Source organism: Heptranchias perlo, chromosome 29, assembly GCF_035084215.1.
Source record: "Heptranchias perlo isolate sHepPer1 chromosome 29, sHepPer1.hap1, whole genome shotgun sequence".
Classification (NCBI taxonomy): Eukaryota; Metazoa; Chordata; class Chondrichthyes; order Hexanchiformes; family Hexanchidae; genus Heptranchias; species Heptranchias perlo.
In genome coordinates this window covers 23,906,425-23,929,601 of record NC_090353.1, presented here as the reverse complement: position 1 = coordinate 23,929,601, position 23,177 = coordinate 23,906,425, and the positions used below count along the sequence as shown (strand labels likewise).

The 23,177-nt window shown below is 38.9% G+C and overlaps 1 protein-coding gene across 5 annotated transcripts in view; it reads left to right on the top strand.

The window, feature by feature from the left end:
- Positions 1 to 20,515, top strand: part of dot1l (DOT1-like histone H3K79 methyltransferase) — a 95,800-nt gene extending 75,285 nt beyond the window's left edge. For 2 of the 5 annotated variants that reach the window (XM_067968305.1, XM_067968306.1), the window contains 5 exons: positions 1,470 to 1,555; positions 4,646 to 5,164; positions 5,429 to 5,656; positions 14,845 to 15,463; positions 16,117 to 20,515. In XM_067968305.1, the coding sequence (XP_067824406.1) occupies positions 1,470 to 1,555; positions 4,646 to 5,164; positions 5,429 to 5,656; positions 14,845 to 15,434 (1,423 nt within the window). In that variant the 3' untranslated portion in view covers positions 15,435 to 15,463; positions 16,117 to 20,515. The remainder of the gene's footprint in view (positions 1 to 1,469; positions 1,556 to 4,645; positions 5,165 to 5,428; positions 5,657 to 14,844; positions 15,464 to 16,116) is intronic. The other 3 variants (XM_067968307.1, XM_067968309.1, XM_067968310.1) reach the window with 3 other exon arrangements.
- The last annotated feature ends 2,662 nt before the right edge of the window (positions 20,516 to 23,177 follow it).

Below are 23,177 nucleotides of genomic sequence, written 5' to 3'. Positions count from 1 at the left end.
GAAGTATTGTACCCCAGCAGGTCAGTGCTGGGTCCACTTATATAGTTGATGTGGACTTGGCATAGGGAACACCATCTTTAAATTTGTTAGCCTCAAAAGTAGGTGGTTTGGCAAACAGTTAGCAGACTTCAGGAAGATACACAGGTTAATGGAATGGTCAAACAGGTGGCAGATGCAACTTAATGTGGATGAGTATGAAGTAATACATTTTGGAAGGAAATGTATTACCTCATAATGGACATTTGTAGGGTGTAGATGAACAGAGATCTAAAGGTTCCACTACATAATTCCCTAAAAACGAGTATGCAGGTAGGTAAAGCCATAAAGGGCAATAGAATGAAGCCAGGGATGAGAAACTACAGTTATGAGGAAAGACTTGAGAAACTGGAATTGCACTGGAGCAAAGAAGGCTAAGAGGAATTCTAATTAAGGTTTTTGAAATTATGGTAACTTTTGATAGTGAATAATGAAACAGTCAATGCCGAGGAGCCTCAATAGAAAATCCTCACTTAGTAAGGAGGGGGGTTGGGAGAAATGTCTTCACATGGAGGGTTGTTGGAGCATGGAATGCTTTGCTACATAGTGGTTGAAGTAGAGATCATTGCATCTTTTAAGGGAATATTCAAGAAATATTTAATGCAGAGAAAGATGCAAGGCTATGGACAGAGACTGGGCATTGGGATTGGTTTCCGATTGCTCTAGTAAAGGGCTGGCATAGACACAATTGGTAGAATAGTCTCCTCCTGTGCTATAACTTTCTTTGATTCTCTAAAATGAGTGTAGAGGCTGGAGTTTTTTCAAAAAATGAGGAATGCAGTAGACTATCTAATGTTGTCTCTTAATGTGAAGATTTTTAGCTTATTTGAGAGAAAATAGCCCCACCTATCTACCCATAGTACCCTGGTTATCTGCTTTAGACTGCCTAGGGCTAGGTTAACAAACTTAAAATTAGTAGTTTGTTGCTGCAAAGAAAAATAGTGTATGTATTTCATGCCCAAACATTGACCTCATGCTAGTTAAAAATGTTGTAGCCTGAGCTAATTTTTAAACTATTTTAGACAGAGAAAACAGCTGTTAGTTTTTAAAAAAAAAGAAAGTTATGAAATGTTTAAATACCATGCCAATTTAGCGAAGTGGCCACATTGCACATTAGAAACTGGATGGGGAGGGTTCCCAATAATGACAAATATGGTATAAAATGTCCCTCTTTTCAAGGCAAGTTTTCTGCAGCTATTGTTTAAATTCCTGAATCAATATTCACTGCTCTTATGTTGCAGTGCAGCTTCTTGCTCTGAGTTTCATCTCAGCTGCTGAGGTTGACTTGACTCGTCCTTTTTCAATCTGAGATGAATGGTCTATAGGGAGAATTACAGGCCCAAATCCATACCTTACCATTCTTTGAGGTGCCAGCAGTCAATAGAGCACTCATTAATTTCTGTATTTGTAAACATGCACTTTTTTGTTTTAAGGATTGAAAGAAAAATGACTCAAAATCAGTGCACTGTATCAATCGAAAGTAAAGAAATTCCAACCGTTTGTGGAGAAGGTGACCAAGGTAAGTAAATTGAGGTTGTGCAAACAAGATGAAGTGAGCCTGAACTTTTTCTTAATGTTTCAAAAATGTGTTTGTTAGCAATCCCCTATGTTCTACAGCTAACTAGGCTGTGATGTATACAGAGCACAACTTATTTTTGAATGATAAGACTGAGTCAGGTTTGCATCTGAACAACACAGATAATGACAGTATTTTTTTCTGAAGAGATGAACAGGTTATATGAAAACAGGAAGGCTGTATTAGTGAGGGGTTTCAACCAAACTAATACAAATTGGGACAAAAGCAAAATTCTGCGAATGCTGGAAATCTGAAATAAAAACAGAAAATGCTGGAAATACTTAGCAGGTCAAGCAGCATCTGTGGAGAGAAAGACTTAACGGTTTCAGGTCGATGACCAGTTCTGATGAAAGGTTATCGACCTGAAACCGTTAACTCTGTTTCCCTTTCTACAGATGCTGCTTGACTTGGTGAGTATTTCCAGCATTTTCTGGTGATACAAATTGGAAATGCTTGAGGGGTTTAAAAGTCAGAAATGGTAAATGATTGATTGCTTCATGACGCATTTCGTCAGGGAAGCCATGAAACACAGTTCTCAACTTGATTTGGTAATGGTAAGTGATCTGACTATATACAGGAAATAAAAGCCATGGCACCACAGTGATTGTAACTATAACCTTACTAATGTTCTATGTGAATTTGGGATTGAACACTGCCAAGGGCCAGCCCAGGGTGTACAAGGACCAAATGTGTGTATGACAGAAGACCTGCAAGATTAGCTGGAGGAAATTGTTTAACATCTCAATTGAGGACAAATGGAGTACCTTCAAGGATATACTGAAGAGCATGCGGGATGGATACATGCATGTCTAAGATTAGCAACCACAGGCTCAATAAACATGACCCTAAGTGGATTAACAGGACAATCGGGTCAAATGGAGGGGGGAGGGTGGGTGGGGAAGAGAAGCTTCATAAAGGTCGCAAGAAGACAGACCAGGGAATGCAGTGGGAAGAATACAGGAAACTTCAGAAGTACATCAAAACGGTAATCAAAGGGGTGGCGAAGAACCTGGAAATGATTAAATGCAGAATGCAAACTGAAGAGCAAAATCGTTTATTACTGCTTTTATAGCAAGAGTACAGTCCAGAAAGAAATGCGAACTTTAAAGGATGCCAGTGGAGATGAAACTGAGAATGAGCCGAGAATATTTAATATACTTGACAATTCCTTCCTTCAGTTCTTCACTAGAGAAGACTATAGTAACATGTCCTTTATTAAGTGTGATGATCCAAGCAGATTTACAGACTTTGGCATCAGAGGTTCTAGACATCCATAGAGGGCTCAAAATGAACAAATCCCCAGGGATCCATGTATCTATCTCAGATACTAAGAAAGACTAGTGATGAAATTTGCCAGCACTTCACAATCGCAATGAAGGAGTCACTGGAAACTAGGTAATGTATATTCAAAAAAGATCAATCTAATCTGAGCACGAGCAAATCTATCTTCACAATCTAGTAAATAACAGACAATGCATTGTGAGAAAGGGAGGGTCCTGCCTGACAATCGCCTTGACTTTTTTTTGAACAACTAACATCCCGAGTGAACAGTGGAAAATCAATGAATGTTGGGTACTTAGATTTTCAAAAAGCCTTTGATAAAGTTTCTCAAAAGGTTGCTAAAGCAGAGGAAATTCACAGTAAAATTTGAGTGTGGGTAACAAATTGGCTGAAAGAAAGGAAGCAGTGGGTACTTGGTTGGGGAAAGAGAGAGAGGAGTGATGTCAGTGGGGGTAAGAGTTGAGAAAGGCAAGGATTGGTGCTCGTGATCCTACTGTTTCTAATCCACGATTATGACTTGGATTCAGAAATCCACCAAAAACTGGTGAAATTTGCGAATACCAAACCAAAAGAGTTTTGAGTTGGAGGGTGTAGATTAGGACCTAGAAAAAGGAGTTTGATAAAACCTATAACTGGGTGAAACAGTGCCAGATGACATTAAATACAGACAAGTGAAACCAATACATGTTGGAAGGAGAAATGAGTGTCGGGTGTACACATGGCATAGTTTTATTTTTAAAGCTAAAGATAAAGTTGAAAGGGATCTGAGGGTGTTTGTAGATTTGAGACTTATGGAGCAACAACATATAATGGTGTAATGCATTACTCGATCAGCAAGGTATAAGTTGGATAATGTACAATGTCTGTACCTTGAGTGTTCAGTTTTTTAAAAAGATAGGAGAACCATTCAAGCCATGGAGGCTGGGCAGAGCAGAGGCATGAGGCTGATCACTAAGGTTAAAGGATTAAGTTGCAAGGCAAGTCTGGAGAAACTGGGGCTCTTTAGCCTTGATAGAAGCTGACTGAGAAGGGATTTTATATAAATTTACGCAATATTAAATCGTAATAGATCAGGTAAATCTGGAGCAGTACTTCAGGATAAACTGAGACACTGGACCAATACTAAATTAGAATAGGCCAAAACTGGTGAAAGGGCAACTTAACATCATTGTCATGAAGAGCTTCAAACAAAGAGTGATCAACTCTAAGAATGGTCTTCCTGGTATGGTGATGGAAGTGAAAACCATAGATTTATTGAAGAGGCAGATTGGGGAGGTAGGGGCAGGGGGTGCATGGAGGAGGAAAGAGGCAACATTTTTTTCTCCTGAAATGGATGAGCTCAAATATGCCAACTGGCTTCACCTTACCATTATTTATCTTGTGATCTACTGTTTTTATTTATCCTTACTGCTTTCTGGCTCTGCAAAACCTGCTCTGTCAATATTACATCCATACCTGTTGCACATCTTAGTTTTTTTTTTGAAAGCTTGTTTCAGCCTCAAGTCTGTTTAATGTTATAAATATGACTTGTGCATTGAGTTATGCTCTGGTTTTATTATAGTACAGTTCCAAAGCACCCCCAAATTCTTCTGTGGAGTCCTTCAGTTGTATTACGGAATCAAGCCTATTTTGAAAGTGAAGATAAATATGTGAATAATTTCTTGCTTCTTTCTTCCCCGCCCCCCCCCCCCCCCCCCCACCAACCCAGTTTCTTCTTGTACTGACCATGTTTTTGTTTTTAAATCTTTGTAGGTGGAAGTTTGCCAATACGGAAACAAGGACTCTCTTCCAATAGTACGGACAACAGCAGTAAATGGAAATCCACTTTTTCTCCAATATCTGATATCAATTTGACCAAGAACTCTGACAGCGCATCCCAGTCAGCATCTGCTTTATGTCAAGCTTCCCCTTTTGGCACCAGGCCGATGACAGGTGACCTTTCAGTCAGTGATGCTAAAATGGGGTCTCATCAGAGGAAGCACATCACCACCCCAGTCTCAGTGGAGGAAAATGGTCATCATGCAGCCTCGCCCATCGCTTTTAATTACAATTCTGGACGATCTGCCGATATCAGTTTACATAATTATAATGAAGGTGCTTGTTTAGCTCGTAAGACTTCAGAGATGGTGGGGCTGAATTCCAGTGCACTGTACCAGCTGTCCAGGAACAAAACCGACTCCAATATTGACTCAAATCTCTCTTCAAACAAGAAGCAACCAGATGTGTTGACTGGTGCAATGGGAGATGAGCTGAGCAAGTCAGGGGTCAAAGGTAAAGAAAATGCAGAGGGATTAAGTTGCTTGGGAAGCCATGTGGAGAAAAATGCAATGCTACATAATATAAAGGTGAACAAATCACGTGAAAGAGAGTGGGAAATTAAAACTAGCCAAAATCTCTTTATTCCAGTGACCACAGTCCCATCCGGAGGAATACTGGGTGGTAAAAACATGCCAGCTGCTGTTTCAGACAGCAGCCACCCCATAGCTAACCATGCACTATGTTCAATTCAGTCACAATCACACCATTCTGTTGCAGGTTCTATTCCTGGTCAGCTTACCGCAGGATCACAGTACCCTATGGGATCCACATCATTGCAGGGCAAGTCAAACTCCATGATGGGGCCATCAGTATTGCAGTCTTTCTTTGGATCAGCACCAGTTACTGCAAGCATGGTTCCTGTTACAGCTGCTGGAGCTGGGTTGACTAATTCTTGCACTGTTGGTAATTTCTCCACTACTGGTATTGCTGGTGGGACAGCAGGAGGTGGGTACTTCAGAGTGTAATGTAATTAAAAGGGTTAGATTAGCATCTAGAACATATTAGTCTTTACACTTTAATGAAATTCATAGATTTTGAAGGAGAAGCTCTTAAAAGATTTATTGTTGGAATATTAATGTATTTTTGATAAATCTAATCTATTTAAACATACAGTGGGTTGGCAGGGAGGTACTTTCAATTCAAAGCATTATTCCCCTACTCCATAAACATTCCCTTCCCTCTGACTTGACAGTCTGCCATGATGCCAATCTCAGAAGAGCACCATCTACTGTCCTGGTAAGCTATGAGTGCTCGATTAGACACAGTTGTGATCATTTCCCTTTATTAACCAACTTTATATGATCTAGTGCACAATTAGGGGCAGTTTCGTAGTATAGCCCCATGCCCACGTGGGTTGAGACTGTCCATTTCCTGTAGGACGTTAGCAGGCAGAGGAAACTTTCAATGCATTGTTATAGGCTGTATTTGAACCAGTATCCCAGAGCTGAAAGGCCAGTGTAACCAACATCAATACCCAGTGTACATAATCATATATTTTAAGATGCCGTAAGCTGATAGTCGTCTAGTGAATCCCTGGTTATTGTTGATTTCAAGGTTTTTGCTACGGTGCAACTGCAATTAGCTCTTTTCTTTGTTGGAGTCCTTAGTACTTTGTTTCTTAAAGGGCTAGAACATTGGGTTCTGCCATTCTGCAGTCACTGATTTTCACACTGGTTGGTGGAATGCACAGCTCCTGTTGGCAGGGAGTGAGGTCCTTGTAAAATCCGTAACACATTACTAGACCAAACGTTACTATAAAAGCATACCAGCAGAACTAATACTGTCACTTTTGCTGCAGGACAGTCTGATCCTTCCTCTAGGAACCATTAATGTGGTACAGACTGTGCATGATATGTAGAATATGATAGATAAAATGGCTCCTGCATTAGCGTGCTCCTAATTAATTGAAGGAATTCTCTATGTACATATTTCCTTCCTGCTCCCCGCTTTACTGACCAGGTTGAATGATTGGATAGTCAGATCTGTATTGGGTGTGGGGAGGGCGATAAAGATTTGCTTTACCTGCTGCTGCACAGTTGCAAAAATGCTCAGGTTCAACCTGTTTTAATTGCATTGCATCATTTTTGGCATGACCTTCTACTGAGAGAGATCATGTGGTTTCTCCTAAGTTTAAAAGCACCCAATCGTAAACACTAAATGCAACTGTACTAAGTATTGGACGTACATCCATTTTTTACATACTTACAAAACTCCTTTTGACCCATTTGATCAATAACACATCAAAACAAGCATCTGTTAAGTGGACTCTAATTGAGGTACATTACACTTAATGAGTTCTGTAACTAAATATATTTGTACAAAAATAATAATTTGTCTCTTAATTGGTTCCCTGCAATAGCATTTTCTTGGTGAGGTTTGTATATTCTAGCAAGATTGGCTGCTGCACTGATCAATTTTCAAGTGATAACCAGGATTTCAAACACAAATATTGCCTTTTGATTTGACATATGATGCAATTCCCTGTTTTAAGGGACTTTGGTTAGTTCTTAGCGGGGATCTACTAATTTTGTGCAGTGGTATATGGAGTTGGCTAGCCACATCTTGTGATGTCCTTCGTGTTCATGAGCTCTCCAGCATTGATTAAAAGTTGGTTTTAAATCCGCTTCTATTAAGCTCATGTGGCTGTTTTAGCCTTTCACGACCTAGTTGGGTCCTCTGTTTTCTGCAAGCTATTAGGAAATTGTGGTTCGACAGGTCTTCGTGGATTCCTGATTGGGATCTTAACCAATTTCTCCAAGTTAATGTATGGACCATTTGAACTTTTTTGTACATTTTTCTCACTTGAAAAGTTGCACTGTTCATTTTGGCTTGTTGAATTAGTGGTTACAAAACCATATTTGATTTGCTATTATGACCAAGTGGTCCTTAGAACTTAATCCAAGTTGCTTTCTGATTTCATTTGTAAAAGAAATTGTCCCATGTTTTGCTTACAGTCACACCAATCAGAATGGAACAGTGTTTTCATTATGTAGATGCTCAGGCCACTTACTACATTCTGAACTGATATTTAACGGGCAAAGCCTACAGGGTAGGTTGAAAGTCGCTGCACATGTGCCAAGCCTGCTTCCTAGACACACCGTAGTTGGGTTCTGATTGGTAGTACTTGCAAGTGTGAGCGTAAGTCTAGATTTGACGGATGCCCGCATTAATGTTTTTGACATATTGCTCCTGGAAGCTAGTGTTAGGGTTGCTCTGTTGGTTCTATCCTCCTGAGTTGCTACTACTTCATTTTAAGCATTTTCCACACACCATAGAACATACTGAAGAGAGATTATTGAGTGAATTCTTTGCAGAGATGTAATTTAGTCCCCATTTTTGTTATACAATCTGTCCTTATTTTGTATAACATTTTTATTTTTTATAATTTTATAGTTAAATAGCCAAACATAGGGAAGTTTGGGAAGTAGAGACATAGAGTTGATTGGAGCAAAGGATTTTCACAGCGGTACAGGCCAAGAAGCTGGGAGTTGTAAAACTGAGTTGCGATCAGTGGCGGGAGAGTGTAATCACAGCATGACCAGTTTACATAGGTTAATTTCATTTATAAATGTGGACTTTGGAATTTATAGTGGGGGGGGGGGACACAAAATTTATACCAAATGTGGCAAAAGAAATTGGAATTTAGGTTTTATAGGCAGGAAATGTGCATATGTGCAAGATTTTCATAATGTGGCTGTAGTTATACATCTCATTACTGGTGCGATCAGGGCAGAGACCTGATATTGGCATTTGTGCATAATTTATTCTGATTACTATTGAAAATGGTTGTGCTAAGGAAGGATATACTTGCCTTCGAGGGGGTGCAATGAAGGTTCACTAGATTGATTCCTGGGATGAGAGGGTTGTCCTATGAGGAGAGACTGAGTAGGATGTGCCTATGTTCTCTGGAGTTTAGAAGAATGAGAGGTGATCTCATTGCAACATATAAGATTCTCAGAGGGCTTGATAGGGTAGATGCTGAGAGGCTGTTTCCTCTGGCTGGAGAGTCTAGAACTAGGGGGCCTAGTCTCAGGATAAGAGGTCGTACATTTCAGACTGAGATGAGGAGGAATGTCTTCACTCAGAGGGGTGTGAATCTTTGGAATTCTCTACCCCTGAGGGCTGTAGATGCTCAGTGGTTGAGTATATTCAAGATGTGGAGATGCCGGTGATGGACTGGGGTGGACAAATGTAAGGAATCGTACAACACCAGGTTATAGTCCAACAATTTTATTTTAAAATCACAAGCTTTCGGAGATTATCCCCTTCGTCACCTGACGAAGGGGATAATCTCCGAAAGCTTGTGATTTTAAAATAAGAGTATATTCAAGACTGAGATCGATAGATTTTTGGAATCAAGGGATGTGGGGATAGGGTGGGAAATTGGAGTTGAGGTCGAAGATCAGCCATGATCTTATTGAATGGCGGAGCAGGCTTGAGGGGCCGAATGGCCTGCTCCTATTTCTTATGTTATGAACAATATCTTGGACCACATGCCTGTAAATATTGTATCTCCATTTCTCTAACTCTGTCTCCTGTTACTTTGTTTTCTGAATGACTAGCGGTGTATCGTGGTCTGGCAGATTCATTTAAGAAATACCTTGAGTGATTGCCAGATGATACTCAAATTATTGTTCCAAGTGGGCTACAGTTGGTATTTATCTCACATTGACACAATATATTGCAACATTTGTACCCTTTTGGCAATTTATTTTGATGAGTATATTTGTACTTTGTCTATCCCAAGGTGATGAGTTGCAACAACTATGATGCTATTTTGTCTTTCACAAATGCAGGAGGTTTTGTGATTGTTGCTTGAGATTGTATCTCTATTACATGTAGGCATGTAGTTCTTTTAGTGAAACATCAGTGCCAAAAATTATCAATGCATACTTTCATATAGGAGCCTACATACAAAATAATCTCATTAATTTTCCTAGCTGCAAACATAGATAAACATTCAAATGGGGGGAAAAAGTATTGGGTGCAAAAGAGATTATCATTCCTTTTTTATGTGATGAATGGTTGATTTGTCACAGTTAATCTGAGTTGAGTTTTTTAGTTCCTTGGGTGTTTCTGAATACTTAAGAATAAAAATAATTCTAATATTTTGGCTGTTTACGACAGGTGTCCTAAGGGCATGCCTGTTGGGTGGGAGGAAAAGAGTGTTCATCACCAAGTAGGGACTTTGTTTAAAAAGTTAGAAGTTGTTGAATGAGTTACACTGAAGCCCTTGAACAGCTGTGTGGGTAGTCCGAGAGCAGCATTGATAGAGCTCTGGGATCAGTTTGTCCACACCATCTTGTGGTTCGGAAGGGAAATCATTATTTGGTACAAGCTGATATTTTGTGGGTAAGGAGAGAAACAATAATTTTGAGTTTTCGGCTCTCTTTCAGAGGCTGTCTGTTTATAAAACATTTGGGATGTGTATGTAGTGACTTCCACAAAAGGCAAGAATGAGTCAGGGGCTGGAGAAGCTGTAATGAAGAGTCAATAGGTTTTTTTTTGGAAGGATGAAATCAATAGGCCAAAAGGCCTCCATCCAGAAACATCTTGTGAAATGTAAAGTAGCAGTTCCTCATTATGGGTTTCCTGGAATAATGCTGGATTTTTTGACATTTTTACTGACTTGCTTCTGTGGCTTACACTGGTAAATATTTCTCCATACCAAAACCATATATTTTTTTAAAAGGTGTGGACAATAATGCCAAGGTCATGAGAATGTCGTTCAACCTTTTAATACTACTTGCTATTGGTGATGTGAGGCATGATTCGTGAGGTGGCTGTCTGAGGCTGAACCAAACCGTTCACAACCTTGGCATTCTATTTGACCCTGAGATGAACTTCCGACCCCATATCCGCTCCATCACCAAGACCGCCTCCTTCCACCTCCATAACATCGCTCATCTCTGCCCCTGCCTCAGCTCATCTGTTGCTGAAGCCCTCATCCATGCCTTTGTTACCTCTAGACTTAACTACTCCAATGCTCTCTTGGCCAGCCTCCCACCTTCCACCCTCCATTAACTTGAGCACATCCAAAACTCTGCTGCCTGTATCCTAACTTGCACCAAGTACTGTTCACCCATCACCCCTGTGCTCGCTGACCTACATTGGCTCCTGGTCGGACAATGCCTTGATTTTAAAGTTCTCATCCTTGTTTTCAAATCTCTCCATGGCCTAGCTCCTTGCTATCTCTATAACCTTCTCCAGCCGTACAACCCTCCAAGATCGCTGCGCTCCTCCAATTCTTGCCTCTTGTGTTTCCCCAAGTTTCATCACTCCACCTTCAGTTGCCAAGGCCCTAAGCTCTAGAATTCCCTCCCTAAACCTCTACACCTCTCTCCTCCTTCAAGAAGCTCCTTAAAACCTGCCTCTTTGGCCAAGCTTTTGGTCACTTGTCCTAATATCTCTATGTGGCTTGGTGTCAAATTTTGTTTAATTATACTCCTGTGTAGGGCCTTGGGAGGCTTTACTATGTTAAAGGCACTATATAAATGCAAGTTGTTGTAGTAGTAGTAGTAGTGCTATTCTCTCAGTGCAAGGTGCACCTTGTGGCCCAGCTTGAGAACTGGTGAAACACTCCAAAAGGAGGTAGTTAAGATGCAATGATTGTTAAAACAAAGCTGAACTGGAGACCTCGACCAGTTAGGCAAACTGTGTGCTCTTGTAGGTTTCGGTACAGTCAGTGGTCAGTATAAAAGGTTTGAGGCCTCCAGAAAATAGCTTGAAATGTTTTAACTCTTAACTCTTTTCTTGGGTTTCCCTGCACCACACAGACTTACTCCTAGGTTTTGGAGCTGGCTGTCTGGAGTTGTGCAAAGGAAACCTGAGTGATTTATTTGTTTTCCTTCCAACCCCTCCCCATTCCTCTGGAAGTGTCCTTCTCTTCCCCTCCCTGTACTTGCTCTCCACGTCGTGATAGTTCACTTAAGGTCAGCAATTAAGTGTAGGAAATGGTGAATGCAATTCTATGACCCCAATAGATCATGGAACACCTACGGATCCATGGCACGAGTGGTTTCTAATTCTGACATCATCGATCATAGTTCATCATTTTCTTTCCCCTACTATTGGGTAAGGCAGGAGTCCTTACTAACTTTTGGTTAAAAGCCACAACTACAAGCAAGAACTTGCCCATGGGTCACATCAAAAACTCCACAAGGTGGTGGTGGGATTGATTGTCTGAGTTGGACCAGGACTAGCAACAGGACTGATGTAGGGACCAGAACCCACTAACCTCTCAAGTCCAAAAACTGATGGGGTGGGATCAGGGAATGTCAGAATGTTTTTTGAGTTCTACTCCCTAACAGTCCTAACTTCAAGAATTTTTCTCCATCCACATCCTCCATATTGCTTGGAAAGTAATTTGAAATTCCCACCTAAATAGCCTTGATCACACTTCAACACTGCACAGCAGATCAAATTCCTTTTAAAAGGCCAGAACAGTTCAAATTGACCCTAGTTATGCCCTCAGCTAAGACAGGTTCCATGCCACCTCATTCCATTGATTCTGGCCTTTTAAGATCCACTAGCATCAAATGTTTTTCCAGCATTGCAGTCCCATCTCTGGTATCAACAGCCCCACCCAGAGGTAGATTTGAACACTAGTGCAGCCAGCAGTGGTGCCAGAATTCCATCGTTTTTTTGGCACTGATTGATGTTAAGAGTTGGGAGCAGCCATTGTGTGATTACTGAGTGTGAGCAGCAGTCATTATTGGCATCAATGCTGCCCTGTTGCAAATCAAACATCATTATTGAGTGATACAGACTTGACCTCTACCAAGTGAATTGCATCGATGCCCTTCGCTACAGTTTATTTTTCATTGACCCCAGCCATTACTATTGGTGTTTTAAGTATTGGGATCTTTTGAGTTCTAGAGTTGGGTCTAGAGGATCTTCCATTCTTAGCCCGCTCTCTGTTTCCTATAAAATATTTTCCCAATTCGCGTTGATGTTGCTGCCTGAAAGGGCTTTCGTTCAAATAGGGGAATAGGAGTGTTAGAGATGTCAACTCATTTCTAGTGTTACATCCCTCTTGGACTTCTCCATTGTGATCCCTTAATATGGGACATGGAAGGTTTGTCTGGTGAGCTCTACTATAAAGATCATTCTTGGATTGTCTCCTTAGGTTGGAAAAAAAACCCATTTCGTCGTGCTGAACCAACAACAGAGGAGAAGGTGGAATAAAACTTGCCTCTGCTTCTGTTCGAAGCCTATCCCTCTGCAAATTGCAAAATGCAGGATAAGGGAGTGACATAAAACTGGATTAATGGAATATCTCAGATTCTGGGGATGAGGAAAATGTCTGTTGCGGTTCAATGCCTTCTCAGTTCAGTTCACTCAAACTGTGAAGCATTCTACCTATGCAGTGGACACTTTTTGTGTGATCTCAAAAGTGGATATACACTCTGATCAGGATTTCATTTCCACTACTTTCTGATGCTCAAACTCACAATTCCAACTCGTATTTGAGAGAATTGGTTGAATGCGCTTAAAGTTCAAAATTGTCTCTGCTCAACAGACCAGCTGGCTGCCTTTGACATGGCACGTACTTCCACATGGCTTTTCATCTACAACAGTTTCTGAGATTCCATGCATAAAAGAGCTAATCTGTTGACGCCCATAATGTTTGCCTAGCTGTGGTGTAGCTTTTTCTTGAACTTAAAAAGCCTTTTTGTCCTTGTGGTTCAGTCCTGAATCACTTTCAGTCATCTTCTGCATTCCAGTGATTTCAATCCTACCTAAAATGTTATATTGTAAACATTTAGAGATATAGTGCACTTTATTATATCAAATCACCTAAAAGCGCTTCACAGAATCACTTACTTTGAAGTGGAATGATGTGGTCTAAATGTTACAATAGTAAAATTGAACCACTTTCCATGTAGTATTTAGTTGTCTTTTTAGATTATTCAATTGACCATGTGGAAGTCCACAGAAGAATTAAAGGTTGGATTGGATGAAAAAAATAAATGTTTTGTGGGTGGGGTATAGTGAAAACCAGAGAGACTTTATATTTACGTATTCAGTCTCCACTTAATTCTACATCAGTTGCCTGCAGTTAATTGGTTTTGCTTTAGTTGGTTGTGTTGAAATTATTTGTTTTTTTATGAACAGTATTAAATTTGAACTCCATTTTTTTGTGTTTGGGACACAAGGTGCAGTCCAGATGCTCTTCCAATGAGCTTGGGGGGTAAAGGCAACATCCAGGGTAGCACTAAGCTGCACACAAATAAGTACAAATGAGGGAGACCATCTAGCTCATCCTTGCATAGAAACCTAGACTTCCCATTACACCATCTAACTGTCCCTTGATTCAAGTTTTTGCTTTCACTACCCTACCGTAGACAGTTCCAGGTATTGATCACTCTTTGCTTGAAGCATATTAGTCAGCATTTGTCTTTGACCAGTTTGTACCTATGTCCCCTTGTCCTGCAAGCTGTAGTTTAACATCAAGTAGTGTGCTGGATTGAGCTTCTCCGGTTGATTATGTATCCGTGTTGAATTAGCTGACTCAGTTTTGCCAATAACTTGGAGTGCTGCAATGGGCCTCCGTTAGTGAGGGGGTAAATTCTTCAGTCGGGGTTCCTGTTTCTGAATGCCATCCAGTGACCCCTTTCTTGACTATACATGTGGGCATCTTGTGAGAACAGGGATCTGTCTCACTGTGTTGTCCTCCATGGTTGAATTGTCTACCAACAGTCATTATCTAGGTGCACACATTAAGAATGGACACATCGACAAAATGTTAGTAATGCAAGTATTTGACTCATTCAGAACAGGAGGAAAATTTGGTGGGTGAGGGAGGAAAACCATGGCAAGTAACCTTTAGTGTGTGTGGTTGGTTCAAATAGTACCATCCTGTTTTAAAGTCTTTATGGCACACAGTATTTTTATATAAGAAATGTAGATTTTTTTTTTCCCTTAGATGTAGTAGACATTCACTGAAAAGGAGAGTTGCTATGCTTTGGGTAACCTGAATTGTTTTGCTTTTTTTATAAATCTATTTTCTTTTGTTGCTTTACTGTGCTTGCTTAAAAAAAAAGCTACAATTTTGGGCTTAGCTGCTATATTGATGCTTTGCTTCCTGCTAGACAAAAACCTTTGAGCTGTTTTTTTCTCTCCTATTTCAGGTATTTTTAACCATGTGGTGCCTTCAGTCTCTTCTCATCAGTTTGGAGCCAATTTCAGCAATGTTCCAGTATCTAGTAGCACGATGTTAAACTTTAACCCACTACAGACTGTTCCTACTACTTCCCATTCATTTCTTTCTGTCTCTTCCAGTACATTATCTTCCACTGAGAGCAGAGTGGCCCCCTACCTTACCCGGGCACCTACACAGTCTGTGCTTAACACACCTCCCCCCAATATTTCCTTACCACCACCCCCTCCATTGCTAAATTCAAACAGTTCTGATCCTTCCCTTTTCCGGAATATGTCCTCTGTTAACGATGGATACTTGCCTTCATCCATTTCTTGCTCCTCCTCTTCAACTGCTTCGCTTCAATCTGCTAACACTGCATTAGCCATGAAGCTTGCATCTTTGCAGCCCAAAGCTTCGCACCCTTCCTTCACTGTGCATCACCCACCTTTGCCACGTACAGCGCTTGCTCAGTCAGCACCGCTCATCCCTCAGTCCAGCACAAGTACATCTGCAATGTGGGTCACACTTGGCATGCAGCCTCCTTATGCTTCACATTTCTCTGGGGTTAAGCCTCGATAAGAACTTGCGTACTTTATCAGTCTTATAAGGTAAGGTTAGAAAATGTGCAAGGTTAAAACAATTTATCAATGTGTACAGCTATGTTTGAGATATCTTGATGAAATGCAAACTCTAGCAGTGTAAAACCTGACTAATTTTGTAAAATTAAGACATATCTAGAATCTCATTTATGGTTTAGGAATGTTCTGTGTTTCTTGGTATAGTGTGTGCATGTGCTTAAAATCAGAAATGCGGATATAGATACTGCCATGAATAAAAAGAACTGCTTTTCAAGACTAAACAAAGTTGCAACAGTAATGTACTGGCTTTATATTAATTGTCATGGCATTTAAAATTGAGTATTGCCATTTGACATTAGTCATTTGAGTTTCATATGATCGGTTGAAGACCTATCTTGACATATTGATGCCTTTTAGTGGAAATTTTCTCATTAAAATTTCATTAACATTTGGCTGTTCAGCTAGTATTAAATTTAAGCCTGGAGTGTGTGAATCTCTGAACTTAATTGCTGTTGTTAATCTGTATCAATCTGTTGAGTAGAGTTGCTGCTGCTATTGCTTAAAGGTGAATGGGGGATTTCTTTCCCCTCCCCTAATTATTCCATTATTCATTTTTAAATCTGAAATATGGTGCCGTTATTAACGGAAGGTAGATAATGTACTTTTTTCCCTTCTATCTCTAGGTAATTAGGAATTCTACCTCAAAACAATGTGACCTATGCAAGGACAATGTGGACCAACTTCATCCACTTCCATCAAACAAAAGGTGCTTGAGTGGCCTGCAAACATTGTTTTGCTTCTTTACTACTGGAAAATAAAAGCAAATACATTCTACTGTGAATTGGTTTTAGTGTTGCTGCAAAAAAAAATGGCTCCTGTTGTATAGTATTTTAGAAACTATTTATCTTTTTTCCAAGTGATTGGGACTAGTCATTGTTCCAGCAAGCCAGTAGAGGCTTTGAAGTGTGAAGTGCAGCACACACCAGCATTCATTTGTTAGCCTGCTGTTGGTGCTATTTTAACCATCACGAACTGTGCCTCTGTGGGTTCTGATCCCTGGTGCTTATTATTCTGAAAGGTTGAAAACTGAATTGTTAGCTGAGACTTAAGCTTCTCAGCAACAGGTGATATCCTGTAATATTTTGCATCACTTGTTAACAGTTTGGTACTTGATGCAAATGTTGCTCAGCCGCCTTCAGTTTATTTTATACAAGTACGATCCTGCTCTTCTCTTCCTCTGATTGTCTCTGGTCTTTTGTATGTTAAGTGATAGTTCATGATAACACAGAAAAATACTGTCATCACTGATCCTTTATCATTAATTTAATGGTGTTTTATAGCATTGTAAATTGCAGTTGGAACAATGTAATCTAATACCATTAGATAAAGATTTATTATACATTTGAATTATTGCTGTGTGTAATTTTAATTGTAAGCAATAGCACGTTGGTTTTCTGGTAAACATAGTATAAAATGAAGTGTAAATTTGACCATTTTCTACACATTTTGTTCAAGAAATATGTATTATGTATAAACAACCCAAGAGAGCAAAATGTGAAAAAGAAAACTGAAATTTAAAATGCAGTGGGATTTCATACTGTAGGTCATTTTAAAAATTTCTTTTTCACAATGTTTTATACATTCAAGGTGGGACATCTTTACTAATGCAGTTTTAAAAAGTACCTCAAATTTTTTAATATCCTTACAAAAGTTAAACTTTCTGGTTAAAGAATTCAACATTGGATTGAGCTTGAAGCTAAATGTTTTTTCTTTTATCAAATTATTTAAAAAGCTATTTTTTTTAAAAAGGTCTGAAGCAAAAAATTTGCAGTAATTTTTTTTAATGTAATTATATTCACTAACTAAACTGCAGTAAGACCAATGCCAAGCATTTTTGTAAGTATAATAAAATGATTGGAATTTGTAACTGAGGGTGACTTAAAGGCTTTTAGGCCAGCAGAGTTGTGCTGTCTGTCTCCAGGTGGAGCCGATTCACGTGTCCTGTATGTATTACAGTGCAGCACACAGGAGTCCATGTATCTTTTTTAAAACATTATCCAGCATGTTAAGTAAATATTAAACCTATAGGGAGGGGGGTCTTATTTTTGAGTTCTGCTGACTGTTTTGAAACCACATTGCAGTTTAAAAACTGTTGTATTTTACCTGAGGGAATTAACTCTTTTTGCTTTGGGAATGTTCAGAAGGTTGTTTTAGTTTTAGTGGTGGCTATGTGGGGATATGGGCTTGTGACTGAGTAATTGTAATAAAAGTGAAAGCTTGTAAAAGTGTGAGCAGAAATGTTAGCTTTTTGCAGTATGGGGGAATCCTGGTTATTGCTTAGAGAAGATGAGTTTGATGGTCCTCCAATGTGCATGCACCTTGATGCATGACTAGCACTAAAACAGTGACACATGTCCTACAGGTACATGTTCAGTGCTGCATTATGCACATTATTGTTAAAGTAGTAAGTGTTCAAGTGCAAACACTGATTGGACACCTTCCACTGACTGGTTACCAGCTTCAGTGCTTAGTCATGTTAATGTTTTGACTTTTTACTTGAAACTAATATTTATTCAAGTTTAAAATACCATAACGTAGTACTGTAGAGTTTTACTTCCCTTTGTTCTGATGTATTCCTGGGCAAGACCCCATGAAATGTGTCATGAGATCTTTCTTGGGAAGAACAAAGATTACTGGAATGCAATCTTTTGTTTTCTTCCTTTTTGAAATAGGTAAGAAGAGGGTAATTGAACTAGGAAATAGTTGACTAAAATTAGACCTTTAGTCTGTTACTGGTACAGATGCAATAGTTATCAGGTATTATAAACTCAGCTGTTGAGGTGCAACAAGTCAAATGAAATAAAATCCAGAGTACTGTTCTATTGAAATAGACACTAAAACAGTAAGAAATCTGAATTATCCAAGAATATGGTATTTGGTTAGATTTCAATTTCATAGAACCTACTTTGTAGAGTCCAGTGATGTTGACTGTTGACTGCTAATGGATTATTTGGATAGTACGGTCTACCCAGTAATTTCATTGAAGCACATATAGGAAGGTGATGGGTCATTTATAAATTTGACTTCATGTTTGTACAATGTGACAAAATTCACACTAGTACTTGGTAGATAACTAGCTAACCAGTAACTATAAAACATCAATACAGTGGCAGGATGTTCTTATAAGTAGCCTTAAATTTGTAGGTATATTGAGGTGTAATTACATGCTGTGAAAACTGAGCCATATAACTTAATAGAAAAAAGGTGCATTTATATCATTTTATGTTGGTTTATAGTAATAAAACAAACTGCTTTTCATAAGCAGTCAAAATCAGTTTGTACAATCCATCAGGGGTGCCTCTATCATGCAGAAACTGTAAATGAGATTGCCCCTTAAGAATTAAACATCTATTGTGATCTGTACACTATTTATCAAGTTCAGTTTACTGTAAGGAAAAACTTCTGTACAAAGTAATACCTATTATTTTAATATATATTACCAAAATGCCTGAGATATCATATATTAGAAACTATTACCTAATTTTCTTTAGTACACCCAAATGCATTGGAGGACATTTTTTCTGTTTGTAACAGAATCGTACATTTACTAGTTCTGAAAAAGGAAACTAACCCTTTCCAAGTATTTCTGTGAACCTTCACCAGGCACAGATGACATTTTTCAGCACTGAAAGGTAATGTCCATCATATGCTGGATTTTAGATGTTAATTGTATTTTACATATTTTTCACTTCCCCACATGCACTTAATGGTATTTGAACATAGTTTTACATTTTAAAAATGTTTATGTTGGGAAAAACATTTGAGATACAAGTATATTTTAATCCTCTTTGCACTGCATCCTGAATGAGCATTTAAAACAATGCATATGTAAATATCTACATTCATAAGTTATAAAATGTTACAACTTCATGTAAATGGTGCATCAAGTAGCCTGTTTCAGTTGAGATTACATGGGTGTTATGCTTATTTGAAATTAACCACACAGTTAATACAAATGAAAATGCAGTAAATTCCATAAATATGAAGTGTGCTGTGATTGTGGAATATGATAAAGGGGATTACAATATAGTGTTAAGACTCCTGGTTATTTCAGGCACATATTATCCCCAAAATGTTTACAAACAGGAGTTAGGACTATTAATTGCAAATTTCTTGAATTGAAAACAAAATATCTCAGTTGTGAGGTGTAATAATCTGAACTTTGTAAATATTTTGCCTCAAGACTCCTGCTATTTTAAACTCCATATAAGCTTTTGGCATCTTGGACACAGGTTTTCATCAGTTTGGAGTATTGGATCAGAAGGCTACATATATTCTGTATAAGATGGACATTACCTTTAAATACACAAGTGGAGGATGAATCAGATATTCCTTGTATTTATACCATACAGTCTATCTTTTTGTGGCTATAGCTTATATTGTACAATGCTGCTTGGTGTGGAAGAAAAAAAGCTGTCCTAAATAAACACAATGTTAAAGAAATAAAATCTGTGGTTATTTAAAAACTCAGTGAATATACACAAGTCATTCAATATGTACAGATGAGAAGCTGATGTCGCTCAGGAATTGGCTTGTGACTATTTTGACGTGGCTGTAGAATTTGAAATATAACTAGATATTCATATCGACAGTCAGTTCAGTTGGTTTTCCAAATTTTTCATAATGTAGACTTGGTGCATATACTGTGTGGTAGGGAAAAGGATGTTTTTGTGATTACAATTGCCTAGTGCTTATTAAATTTCGTGAAATTTGTGAAGGTTAAATGGCAGGCATTCTAAAGATCTCGTGTTTTTCTTTGTATGTAATGTTATAATGGAACTTCTCTTTTTTTTGCCATTCCACCCTTTTCTAGGATTGTAAAGTACTGTAAATCCAGTTAAGTTGCAACTACTACTAAAATGTTTTTTTTTTGGAGGAATACATTTTCTTCGACCTGGCAGTTTTTACATTTTACCCCCAAGTTATTCTTGAATTTTGTCTCTGGTGTTTGCTTTGCCAAGAAATTATGCTTTTATGTTTTTTTTTGCTTTTTAATAAAATTGTGTATTTCTAAATATATAATGTGTATTAATTATTGCAAAAATATATTTTTAAGAACTACAAAACTGGTAGAAAATTTGAACTCCAAACACAGCTGTTTTTAAATCTCAGTTGCAAGTGGTATTTCACAGCTTCACTGTCAAATATGCAACTTATCGGCTCGATTCCTAATTATTTTCATTGCCTATTTTACTCTTTGTAGATGCAATTGTGCCACAGTTGCAGTAGTATCATTTGTAGTAATTCTGTGCAGTACAATTTGATCATTTCTGAATGTGTTCTTCATCTTTACAGTAAAAAGATGGTGAACAAAAATACTTTGATAGGAGAGGTATTAATGGGAGCTTCCCGCACAGGATTCCTCTACAGTCATTGGGTGAATGATTACAATGTAAATACAGATGAAAGAGGTCACTTGGGCCATCCAGAAAAAAAACAACAGACCTCTTTCTCCTCTTCGCCCTTCTTTCCATCTCCCCCCCCTCCCCCCCCCCCAAAATCATAGCACTCAACTGTTAAATGATTCCAAGGTTTCTACCTTCATTACCCTACCCGGAAGTTTATGCCAAGTGTTGATCATTTCGTGTGCCGAACTTCGTTATTTGTCTTAAATTTGCCTTTCACTCATTTGAACTCGTGACCTCTTGTCCTGTCATGGTTTAAATTGTGGTGTTCCAGTTTCAATCATTTCCATACGATTTACTTTTTGGTGTACCTGAGGCCTGCTCTTGCCTCTGTTTGTATCTTAAGAGCCCAAGAGTCTCCAATCTTTCCTCATAACTCATCAGTCATGTGACACTGGCGATCAGGTTTGTAGCTCTTCTCTGCACCACTTCCAGGGTTTGAATTTCTCCCTTGTGATTCAGTGACCAAGACTGGACACATTACTCAATTGTGTGGTCTGACCAGAGCACTACAGTTTCAACATGGTCCCCTCTATTTGTACTCTACTGATTTAGCAATATAGTTTAGCATTCTTTGTTTTGTTGATTACTGCTACAGAGTGACTGGATATGTTGTGTGCCAAGTTTTAACATCCATAGATCTTTTAACTTTTAACTTAGCTATTTCAACACCATTCATGGAGTATGTGTCAAATGGGCTCAATGGGAGCAGAACTCGAGCACTTCCGTGCCATTGTAGGAAGTGCTGAGAGGTCAGAAGTGCCATTTTTCTGTCCCCCTGCTTGGTTGGATGACAAAGATCCCATAGCCCAATTCCAAGAGAAACGGAGGCATTCTGTGTGTCCTGGCCAACATCCATCACTCACCAATATCACAAAACAGATTAACTATATTTATTGCATTGTGTACAAATTGGCTGCCTGTGTAAATGATTACACTTCAAAAGTAATTAATTGCTGTGAAATGCTTTGGGATGTCCTAAGGATGTCAAAGGTGCTTTATATAACTACAAGTTCTTACTGCATGCAATCTTGCGTTGATAAACTCCTGTGGTAGGACTGGCATAAGCTGGTGGCTGTAGCTGAAGAACCCAGGAAGTGGAATTAAAATGTTAGACTTTAGGCAAAATATACAATTGAAGTACCAATTGTCATACTTACATATTTCATCTGTGATCAATAGGATTACTTTACAACATCATGTAAGCACTTCAAGGCCTAAGCACTTCAAGGCCTGTCCTACAATATGAAACTCAAAGGAAGCAATGATGAGGATGACCAGAAGGAATTCCAGGATAGCCCGAGAACCCTTCCTCCCACCCATGCACTGCTGTCCAAGATGAGCAGTGATAATGGGTGGTGACCAAGGACATGCGTATTACTTACTGTTTCCCTTACAAGCAACACTCGAAGGAATCCTGGTTGTATGCCTGGAAAAGAACTCACTGTAGTGAGTTGCCACTGTTGGTTTTTACCAGTTGCCTGTAATAAATTTTAAAGTGCATTGGATATGCAGACATTGCTGCAGATAATGGCCTCGAACAGTCTACCCTCTTGCAGGAAGTGTCTAATTTCTTGAATTCTTTCCTGGGCTTTGTACTTGGAATACCATTGAAGAATTTGTAATGAAGGAAATAGTGATTCTGCGATGCCTTCCAGTACTCTCGAGGTTGCATATCCAAGCCGGGGCTATGAAAAATTGATAGAAACCCTTTGGGCTTTATTTTTGCTACACTTTGTAGGATGTGCTGCACGGTCAGAAGTGCTGTCTTTTAGAAACTACGTCTGCCCCCGCAGGTGGATTTAAAAGATCCTATGACACTTCAAAGAGCAGGGGAGTTATTGTGGCCGATGTTTATGCCTCAACCAACATCACAAACAGATTTTCTGGTCATTACCTCTGCTGTTTGTGGGACCTTGCTGTGTGCAAATTGGATGCCACGTTTCCATACATTACGACAGTGACTATATGTCAAAAATACATTGGAAATGCTTTGGGACGTCCTGAGGTGTCAAGTGCTATATAAATGCAAGTTCTTCAAATGGCTTGATAATTCTTTTCCATAAATAGGCCACATCTCAAACTGAGACCTGTATCTTTCACTGCTGTAGTGACTTGGAGTTGTTTGGGTCTAACACCAGTGTTTAACCCTGAAAACTGTAAATTGTTTACTGAGATAGTATGTAGGATTTGTACTTTGTCTTCTGTTAATCTCGGTGAAAAATATGAACACTAGACCATTTAATATAGGTTTAAATTGCTGACCAGATTTATTTACA